This window comes from Pseudopipra pipra, chromosome W (genome assembly GCF_036250125.1).
Source record: "Pseudopipra pipra isolate bDixPip1 chromosome W, bDixPip1.hap1, whole genome shotgun sequence".
Classification (NCBI taxonomy): domain Eukaryota; kingdom Metazoa; phylum Chordata; class Aves; order Passeriformes; family Pipridae; genus Pseudopipra; species Pseudopipra pipra.
The window spans coordinates 38,449,617-38,460,503 of record NC_087580.1 but is presented as its reverse complement, the minus strand read 5'-3'; the positions used below and the strand labels follow the sequence as shown (position 1 = coordinate 38,460,503).

Here is a 10,887-nt window from a genome sequence, read left to right as displayed (position 1 = left end):
CACAGCAAGATTTAGTACTTGATCTCTTTGTGACTCCACCCTGGGCAGGATTCTGCTCCAGGGCCCCATTCCCTGCTGACTGGATGGGACGGGCTGTCCCTGCAGATCCTCTGTGCTCTCCTGCACTTCCTGAGTTCCTACAGACAAGTCCTCACCTGCCATCAGAGCCCTCACAAGCTGCAGAACCCCAGGCAGGTGACTTGGAGATCATTTGTCATCTCCATTGGCCATTGGCCACCAACACACAACATCTGAACCAGCCCTCAGTCCCTGAAGTCTCAGTGGGTCCCTGACCTCACTGCACTGTCTCCATGGAAAAACAAGCAAAGCAACAAGACTTTGGAGAGTCTAATCCTTGGACTTCTTCTCCATACCAGTGTTGGGAAAAGACCTCAGCCTTCAGGAAGTGCCTGGAGGGGAACCCCTTTGCTGCTGGAACTGCTGTTGTGGAGCCCAGCCCAGTCTCAGCAGTGCCCAGGGCCTGTCCCTGCCTGTGCTCACAGGCCTGACCCACAGCAGGACAGTGACTGAGCTGCCAGAGCACTCAGGCCTTGGGCACGGACAGGAAAGGAGAGGGTGGGAGTGCAAAGAGAGCAGCTCTGAACAGACCCAGTTCTGGTGCTCCCTGGCAGTGCTGGGACTCTTTTCCTCCCCAGATCTGCAAATATGGAAATGTCCTCCAGCTTCAGGGGAGGTGTTGGAGGAAGAATCTGGAAAAAAGAATTTGTGTCCTTTCTTACACTCAGAGATTGTGATTCCTCATGTACAAACTAACACAGGGAGGATGTTTGACAAATACCTTGCTGCACAAACTTTTATTTTGTTTAAATGCACACAAAGCATGACTCCTCATTTCTATATTTTGTGGGTGAAAAAAAAGAGGTAGAGGGTGAATTTGATGGGATGAAGAATAAAATTTCAGTGTTAATGACATGAACAGAGGGAAAAAACATGGAAGCCCCCAACCCAAAAACTACGAAAAGCTTTAGAAGGCAGGCTGGGCCCAAAATATGTTACACAATGAATGTTCTGCAGAAGAAAAGAGGTAGGTTACTGCTTCTTAAAAAAACATCCAGTCATCATTTTCCTCAGGGCATCCTTGAGCTCCTGGTTCCTCAGGCTGTAGATGAGGGGGTTCAGTGCTGGAGGCACCACTGAGTACAGAACTGCCACCACCAGGTCCAGGGATGGGGAGGAAATGGAGAGGGGCTTTAGATGGGCAAATGTGGCAGTGCTGATAAACAGGGAGACCACAGCCAGGTGAGGGAGGCACGTGGAAAAGGCTTTGTGCCGTCCCTGCTGAGAAGGGATCCTCAGCACAGCCCTAAAGATCTGCACATAGGAGAACACAATGAAAATGAAACAACCAAACATTAAACAGGCAATAACCCCAATGAGCCCAATTTCCCTGCGGTAGCCTGAGTGTGAGCAGGAGAGCTTGAGGATGGCAGGGATTTCACAGAAGAACTGGCCCAGGGCATTGCCCTGGCACAGGGGCAGGGAAAATGTATTGGCTGTGTGCAGCAGGGCAATGAGAAACCCAGTGGCCCAGGCAGCTGCTGCCATGTGGGCACAAGCTCTGCTGCCCAGGAGGGTCCCGTAGTGCAGGGGTTTGCAGATGGCAACGTAGCGGTCGTAGCACATGATGGTGAGGAGGGAAAACTCTGCTCCAAGAAAGAAGACAAGCAGGAAGACCTGTGCAGCACATCCATGGTAGGAGATGGTTGTGGTGCCCCAGAGGGAATTGTGCATGGCTTTGGGGACAGTGGTGCAGATGCAGCCCAGATCTGTGAGGGAGAGGTTGAGCAGGAAGAAGCCCATGGGGGTGTGCAGGTGGTGGTCACAGGCTACGGCGCTGAGGATGAGGCCGTTGGCCAGGAGGGCAGCCAGGGAGATGGCCAGGAAGAGCCAGAAGTGCAGGAGCTGCAGCTCCCTCCTGTCTGCGAATGCCAGGAGGAGGAACTGGGTGAGGGAGCTGCTGTTGGACATTTGCTGTTCCTTAGGACAGGGTCTGTTCAGAAAAGGAAAGCACAGGGAACAGTTAAGACAGCCCCCTCTCAGCAAAGCCAGTGCAGTTTTCAGGGAAATCCCCTCCACGTCAAGGCATTTCTTTTCTCTGGTTTGTGCTCTCTGAGGGTGCTGTGAGGAGCAGGAGCTCTGCCCATGTGCTGCCAAAGACTCAGCTTTGCTCTGCTGCAGTGCAGACATGGAGCTGGTTTGGGACAGCTCTCATGGTCACAGGGGATGTCACATGGAACCCAGCTTTGATGGAAAAACTCAATTCCTGTACTGTTGTCTTGGAGCAATTTGGGCTGCAGAAGGGAGGCACAGTGTATGCTTAAAATAATTTTGACAGGATTTTTTGTTTACAATCATAACACCTGGGGTGTTTTTTTAGGGGCAAATTTTTCTGATGACAAATCTGAAGAGTGTTGAGACAGGACAGGCAGAAGGGCTGAGCTCTCCATTGCTTATTGCAGAGCCAGGAGAGCTGCAGTGCCTCTCAGACTGTTTCCCATCTGCCCTGCACTTTCCCTTGGGCTGCCTTGAAGATGACTTCACACACAGATTCATCTTTAAAAACCCCACCAAGATCTGTGCTGAGAGCAGGGCAGCGCTGCTTGAAAGGGCAGCTCTGTGAAGTGTCCCCTGTGCCAGCCCAGAGGTGCAGCTGTGCTGGACAGAGCAGGACAGGAGCCCTCCTGCAGAGAAGCCAAGGGCTGGGACAGGAGAGTGCCCACCCCCAAGGGAAGGCTCAGCACTGCCCAGGATCCTGTGCTCATCTCTGATCCTGCCTGAAATATTCACCTTAGAGAGTAAAAGAGTTGGAATTTCAGTGCAGCCTCCTGACCTGAGAGAACAATGTCTATGCTACAATGCCTAAGCAGGAAACTACCAGCAGGACTAATTCCTTTCCTGTAGCCCCTGTCTTTTCTGAGCTTTGCAAAACATTCTCCATTCAATATGGTGTACTGATCTGGAGCTGTGAGCAGGTCTGACCCTGCAACACGGAGACATGGAAAAGATCCTCCCTCAGCTGCCAGGTTTGCTCCTTGCCCACAGCCCTTCTGCCCCAGCCCTGGCAGCAGCTCCCCGGGCCGGCTGAGAGCTGCCCCTGGCAGGCAGCAGAGTCCCTGCCCAGCACAGCACCCTGGGCTGCAGGACCCTGCTCTGCCCCACAGCCCTGGGCACCCCTGGCTGCACCCCCGGCTTCACAGCTCTTCCAAAGTGCCCCAAAACAGCCCCTGCTCACCCATCCCATCAGCTGGGGCTGGGCCAGCTTTAGGAGATGCCTCCAGGAGCTGCCCCTGCACTCCCTGCAGCCACAGACTCACCGTGTGCAGCCCTGCCAAGATTCCTCCTGCAGGGAGCTCTCAGCCCTCCTGCCAGTGCTGAGCCCCTTGAAGCTGTTTCTGTGCCCTGCTGGTGTCCCTGAGCTGCCCTGGCAGTGCCCTCAGCCCTGCTGGGCTGTGCAGAGGAGCTGCTCACCAGCAGAGCTGTCTCTTTGAAGCTCTTCTTGGTTACCAGGAGCTCCCTGTGTGCCAGGAGCCCGGCCCAGCTCAGCAGCACAGCAACAGCCCCAGGCATTTCATGACCCTCAGGGGGGTTGATGTTGTTTACATGAGACTCAGTCCCTGAGAGTAAATTCAAACAACTTCTCAAGAAGTCAAAGTGAGATTGAAACACTAAAGTTTCTTGTAGTGTTAATGAGTCTCACTGAGGGACACAACTGAGAACGTGTCCCCAGGTTCCAGTTAGAGCAGAAAACTGCAGACAGTGATGACAAGGATGGACAAGCAAGGGAAAGGTGGCTCTGATGCTTTTTCCTTAATCTAACGGGCGAAGCCCTGAGCTTCCTTTATAGGCAGATTGTCTCCCTGCCTCATTCCTCTGGGCTCTTCCTGGGGCACTGGGATGTGGGATGTGCAATGCCAAGGGCAGGACCATGGGGTGGCACCTGCCAGGCTGCTGAGCAGGGACAAGGAGGCCATGAGGCCCCAGGGCTGTGAGGGCCACTTGTCTCCTCCTGACATCAGGGGCACAGACAGCAGCCATGGCCAAAGGCCTGCAGAAGGTGGCTGTGTCAGGGCCTTTCAGCTTCTCCCCATCCCTGTCTCCTCTCCAGCCCAGGCTGTCCTACGGTGTCCATGCCCTGCCCCTTTCCCTGCAGGCTGTCGTCATCCCCCCGGCTGCCCCACCTGGCTGGCACCTTCCTGCACTGACATCTCTGTGTCCTCCCTGGCTCTTCCTGCACACACAAAGCCTTGGGCTCATCCAGACTCCTTCTGGTGATGTGTTGCAGCACACCATTGCCCTCAGGGTGAAACTCCGTTCTCTTTGTTTCCAGTCTGGATCTCTCCAGCTGAACTTGGCATTGTTTCTTTATTTCTCATGCTGTTTCCTGCTATGACAAAAGGATCCTTCATTCTTGAAACCACCCTTCAACCCTCTCTGGCTACCCCTGCACTGTCCTCAGTCTCCACACCATGGAGCCCAGAGCTCCTTAGTCCCTACAGAGTGGTCATGGGCTTGAGGCCTTCAAATCTTTTCTTGGGAGATCCCTGGGTACTCTCCATGGTGTTTGCAGATGAACACATGGTGCTCACAGTCTAAGGAAATCACAGGGATACGTTTTACGAAGGCCTGTATTGGCAGAACATGGGGCAATGGCCTTAAACTGAAAGATTGGAGTCTTATGTTGATAATAGGGGTCACAAGTCCTGCCAGCAAATCTGCTCCAGTGTGGGCTCCTCCCCAGGTTGCAGGTGGGTCTCTGCTCCACCCTGGACTCCCCCACAGGTCACAGGCCCTTCAGCTCAAGTTCACACGGAGTGCCAGCCACCAAGGAGTCCCAGACTCTGACACACAGCCAGGAGCCCCAGACAGCACCAGCAGCTGCAAATTTCAGCAGCCCATCCCAGATACATCTGTGGGTACCTCCAACACTCCCAACCCCACCCTGGACACCAACAAAGGCTGTTGTGGTTTCACCCCATGCAGCCCCCAAGCCCCTCCTGGCCACTGCTCACTCCCCCACCAGCAGGACCATGGAGAGAACTGGGAGGGGAAAAGCTGGAAAACTCATGGGTTGAGATAAAGACTTTAATAAGGACAAGCAAAAACTGCACGCAGGAGCAAAATAAAACAGGGAATTCATTCCCTACTTCCCACGGTTGGGCAGGTGTTCAGCACCTCCAGGAGAGCAGGGCCCTATCCCATGGAATGGTGGCTTGGGAAAACAATCTCCATCACTCCAAACCTGTCCTGGCTGTGTCCCCTCCCAGCCTCCCACACACCCCCAGCACCTCCCCAGTGTGTCTGTGCCAGGGGCAGGAAAGGCCTTGGCTCTGGGTAAGCTCAGCACTAACAAAACCACCTCTGTGTTCTCAAGCCTGTGCTCAGCACAAGCCCAAACACAGCTCCACACCAGCCCCTGCAAAGAAAATTAACTCCACCCCGGCCCAAACCAGCACATTCCAGCCCTTATTCCACACCAGTCCCATCATGCCCAGGCCCCACACGACTCAATACAACTTTACCCCCCACCACCCCCTCCCCATTCTTTGCTATAACACACAGGTCTCCTTCCCTTAGTCTTTGCACCACCCCTGCAAAATGTCCATAAAATGGCCCCAAAATGTCTGTTGAATTGCTCCAGTCCAGTCCTTTGGGCTGCCCCTGTTCTGGTGGTCCCCCGGGGCAGGAGAGGGGCTGTGTGGGGGGAGTTCCTGGGCACCAAAGGCAGCTCAGGTCGGTCCCTGCTGCCCTGCAACTGCTGCTTGGGAGGCTCCTCCTGCACTGCTTGGGGGGGTTCCTGTGACAGGAATTCCTGTCACACACTGGGCAGGTTTAAAAGGATGCACAGTTTGGGTTATACCACATCGTGATAAACTGGTCCCAGCCCCTGGAACCAGGACACAGCCATAAGTGTGAACAATGCTGCACTTATTGAAGTCCTTTGCCTCAGTTTTAGTTCTAGTCTATCTCATGATGATTGTGTAGAGCTACAGCCTCACTCTTTCCTTTATTTTCCTTCCACTTTGTAGAAAAAAACAAGTCTTCGTTTCTGGTGACCCGTTGTTCTGACTGAAAAAGTTTCCCCTTCTGTCAATGACAACTCATGTGAAATCAACTCCCCTTGGCTGGAGGCTTTTATTGCTCTTCACACCTAGGCAGCAAGTAGTCCCTGGCTCACCAGCTCTTGCTGGACCTTGTCAGCTTTTCTATTTTGTCTACCTTGTGTGCCAGACGTTGTGTTTGGAATAGCCCACATCAGTGTCCAGCTTCAGATTACTCCAAGGGTTATTTTCCAGCTTCTATGCACAATACCTTATGAATGTTTTTGGATAATTTGCTTGGGATAGAGTTTTTTTCTGTATCAATTATGCTACGGAAAAGCATCCATTTCTTAAACAAAGATAAATACCTAACTGTAAACTAAAAAAGCTCCACAGATGCCCCCAGCCCCGCAGATCCCTCCCAGCCCCACAGACCCCCTCAGCATCCTGCCGGATCCAGCTCCCATCCCCAGCTGGACTCCATCCTGGCTTTTCTTCCAGGACTGGCAGACAGACCGGACACGGATGTGAATCTCCTGTGCATACATTTGATGTGCTGCTCTTTTGTTGTTGGTCTCTAAATAAGGTTTATAGAGTGTTGTTCTTAGAAGATTTTTGCTTTCAAAAGATTCTTCTCCTGTCAATACATTCTATATATGGTTTATATGTTGTTGCTTTATTGTTGTTCTGTAAATGCATTTCATAGATTGTTGTTGTTTTACAGGCCCGTACAATGTAAATACATTTTATAGATGTTTTTATAAAGGCAGGGGTCCCTGGGGGTGGGGGGACCTGTGCCCAGAGGGGTCCCCCTTGGGAAGGTGCCGGCCCTGGGCAGTGCTGGTGTCCCTGGGCTGGGGCAGAGCGGTGTCCCCAAGAGCAAAGCTGTCCCCAGCAGAGAGGGGGGTCTGACATGAGCGGCCCCTGCAGCGCTGCCCCCACAGCAGGCAGGAAACCTCCTGCTGCCCTTCCTGCTGCAGCCAAAGGGATCTGGGAGAAGGTTTGGGAGCCGGAGGGGCTGATGTTTAAGGCTTTGGACCTCTAAGCGCTCCAGGCTTTGCTTCCCATCCTCATGGCATTCCCCTGGGCCATCAGAGAGCCCAAAGCCAAGCAATGGATCCTCGCCCTGCCCGGATTCCTGCTGCTGGCAGTGGGCACTGGCCCATGTCCCCCACTCGGGCTGATGCCTGGAACAAACTGGTCTGGTGGCAGATGTCCCTGCCCATGGCAGGGGGGTTGGACCAGATGGCCTCGAAAGGTCCCTTCCAACCCAAACTCTTTTGGGATTCCATCACTCTGGGGTTCTGTGCCCACCATGGCAGCACTCCCTCACCAGGGCCATTTGAGCTGGTGAAGAACCTCCCACGCTTCCCTGACATGGTAAGGTTCATGTGGGAGTGTGAGCCCTGAGATGGGCACTGGGCAGTGAGAGCTGCCCTGCACCCAGCCCTGGCAGCAGCTCTGGCAGCAGGCTCTGCTCCCCTGGGCTCTGGTGGCTTCTGGGCCTTGCAGTCCAGTGCAACTTGTCCCTGCTCTGGAATCTGAGCCCAGGGCATCTCCCTCAGCCACCATCCCCATCCCCTTTCACTGTGGGCAGGGGGCCGCTGTTTCCAAAGCTCACCTTTCCTCCTTCCTCCCAGGAGAGCAGCGACATGCGAGAGGCCTTTATCTACCTCTTCAGAGACCACCTGGGCTCAGCAGTGCTGAGGAACAACAAGCAATTGAAGACGTCTCTGTGGAGTGCACTGGTCCCGCTGCTCATTCGCACAAGTGACCAGCCCCCGAGCGTGGCCAAGGTACACATTGGAAGGCTGAGCACTGGCACAGAGAGAGGTGGGCTGGCCCGCCCTGTGGGGCCCAGGCAGCAGGGCAAGGGCTGCTGGCAGTGGGCAGCCGTGGCCCAGCGCAAGCCGTGGGAAAGGTCCCTGCAGAGCCAGCGCCAGCAGGGATGGAGAAGCTGGCACAGCCATTTCCAACAGCTGCCCTAGGGCTCCAGTAGGGCTCGTCAGCAGACTGTGACCACCAAAGCCTGAACAGGCACATCCCCACAGGCTTCTCTGCTGTCCCTGGCATGTGTCCAAGGCCAGGGCTTCCAGCCTCAGGCCCTGTCCTAGGGGGCTGTCCTCCCAAGTCCCCTAGACACTTTGGTGAGGGCATGTCCCAAATCCTGAGGGCAGAATCTCCCCAGCAAGAAAGCCAAGAGCTCTCCTTTGCCAGCCATGCTGCTACCTCACCCCTTCTGCTTCCATGCAGGCCGCCCAGGAAGCACTCCTTGCTGCAGCAAAGCTGCTCAAGTGGAGGGAGCTGAAAGAGCTGGTGAAGAAGCAGCAGATGTGGAGGATTGGCGAGTGCTTGGTAAGGCCAAGTGCCAGGGTGCAGGTTGGGTGAGGCTTACCCCACAGGCAGAGCCCACTGTGTGGGCCCAGAGCCCAGAGGCTGGAGCTGCAGCCCAGTGTGTGCCCTCCAAGAACAGAGCCCCAGGGGCTCCTCTGCAGGCCCCTCTCCCTTCCCTGCAGCCAGCGGGAGAGAGGGCTCTGGGCAACACTGAGTGCTGGCAGGAGGGCCTGCTGCAGCCAGCGGGGGGGCTCTGTGCCATGCCTGTGTCCTTGTGCTCTCTCCAGGTGGGGAAGGACAGGAGCAGGGCTGAAGAGTACCTGCGTCAGGGCCTGAGCTACCTCAAGGACCCTGAGGCCAGTGTGCGAGAGGCGGCCATCAGGTTCATCGGTGAGCCCCAGCCCCCGGGGTCCCTCTTTGGGCAAGCTGGCCCCTGTCCCTGCTCCTGCAGCCACAGCCAGGCCCAGCCCTGGGGCTACCTGAGCCCCGGCTGCTGCAGGCTGGGCCTGGGCCTCCCTCTGCCACCCCTGCCCACGTGGCTGGGCTTGGTGGCCACTGGGCTGAGTTCCACCCCCCTGAGCTCCTGGTGCTTCCTGGGCTCATCCCGGCTGAGGGGGAGGAGGGCAGGGCCAGGGGCCGTGCTGCTGGGAGCCCGCTGGGGAGCAGGGGCTGATGGAGCTTTGTGCCTAGGGGTGGCCACGCGGCACCTGAGGAACCGAAGCCAAGAGCAACTGGATGAGATCTGCAGCGGTGAGTGGGGAACATGGGCTGGAGGGGACGTCTGGAGGTCTCTGCAGACACAGGGCTTCATCTCGGCTCCGTTTCTTTTGCTCACAGCTCTTCAGCCCTTGAAGACAGACAGCAATGTATTCGTCTCCTGCCTGGCAAAACAGACCATCAGCATCCTGGAGGCTTTAGGACCAACACCGAGCCCTCGATTCAGGCCAGAAGCACTGCTCTTCTGGCGCCGACGTCCACACCTATGAGGACCTTCCAACATTCCCAGGCTCCCAGGCGCTGTGTGAGACACCTGAGCTGGTGAGCAGGGTGGTGTCAGGGACAGCCATGGTGGCATCCAGGGCTCTGGGGCTGTGGGTAAGGCGGTGGCTTGGCGTGGGCTGGGAGGCAGGTGTTGGGGGGACTGCTGCCAACTGCCCTGATGCCATGTTGGGGCCTGGTGGCTGCCTGGGGAGCTTTCCAGGCATAGATCTTAACACAGAAAAGAAACTCTGTCCTTCATACAGGCAGGAAAACTGGAGATCCTGGTGCCACACATGATGGAGCTCCTGTGGGTTGGCAGTGAAGACTCCTGGACAGAGGATGTGATGATCCTAAAAACCTGATGTGTCCAAACCTGAAGAAGAAAACGGCCAGAGCCATGGATGAGTATCTAGTGGAGAACCTCTCGCGCTTCTTTGACACGGTAAGGCTGATGGGGGTTTGTGAGCCCTGAGATGGGCACTGGGCAGTGAGAGCTGCCCTGCACCCAGCCCTGTCAGTAGCTCTGGCAACAGGCTCTGCTCCCCTGGGCTCTGGTGGCTTCTGGGCCTTGCAGCCCAGTGCAACTTGTCCCTGCTCTGGAATCTGAGCCCAGGGCATCTCCCTCAGCCACCATCCCCATCCCCTTTCACTGTGGGCAGGGGGCTGCTGTTTCCAAAGCTCACCTTTCCTCCTTCCTCCCAGGAGAGCAGCGACATGCGAGAGGCCTTTATCTGCCTCTTCAGAGACCACCTGGGCTCAGCAGTGCTGAGGAACAACAAGCAACTGAAGATGTCTCTGTGGAGTGCACTGGTCCCACTGCTCAGGAAAACTGGAGCTCCTGGTGCCAAACATGATGGAGCTCCTGTCTCTTGGCAGTGAAGACTCCTGGACAGAGATTGTGATGGTCTCTAAAAACCTGATGTGTACAAACCTGGAGAAGATAAAGGCCTGCCCAGCCACTGAGGATCTGGTGGAGAACCTCTCATGCTTCCTCAACATGGTAAGGCTGATGTGGGTTTGTGAGCCCTGAGATGGGCACTGGGCTGTGAGAATTCCCCTGCAGCCCAGCCCTGTCAGCAGCTCTGGCAACAGGCTCTGCTCCCCTGGGCTCTGGTGGCTTCTGGGCCTTGCAGCCCAGTGCAACTTGTCCCTGCTCTGGAATCTGAGCCCAGGGCATCTCCCTCAGCCACCATCCCCATCCCCTTTCACTGTGGGCAGGGGGCTGCTGTTTCCAAAGCTCACCTTTCCTCCTTCCTCCCAGGAGAGCAGCAACATGCAGGATTTCTCCATCTGCCCCTTCAGAGACCACCTGGGCTCAGCAGTGCTGAGGAAGCAGAAGCAGTTGAAGACGTCTCTGCCAAGTTGTCATGGTTTGACTGGCCCTGTCCCCCTGGAGCTGGAAAATGGGCACCTGAGGAACCGAAGCACAGAGCAACTGGATGAGATCTGCAGCCGTGAGTGGGGAACATGGGCTGGAGGGATGTCTGGAGTTTCATCTCGGCTCTGTTTTTTT

At 55.8% G+C, this 10,887-nt stretch overlaps 1 protein-coding gene across 1 annotated transcript; it reads right to left on the bottom strand.

The window, feature by feature from the left end:
* Positions 1-1,050: 1,050 nt before the first annotated feature.
* On the bottom strand, positions 1,051-2,053 carry LOC135404683 (olfactory receptor 14A16-like). Its single transcript, XM_064639421.1, has one exon. The coding sequence runs from the start codon at positions 1,987-1,989 to the stop codon at positions 1,051-1,053; it is 939 nt and encodes a 312-aa protein (XP_064495491.1). The 5' UTR covers positions 1,990-2,053.
* Positions 2,054-10,887: the final 8,834 nt, after the last annotated feature.

Excerpts from the sequence above, each read along its gene's own strand:
- LOC135404683 (XM_064639421.1), bottom strand. The coding sequence starts at position 1,989 with ATGTCCAACAGCAGCTCCCTCACCCAGTTCCTCCTCCTGGCATTCGCA.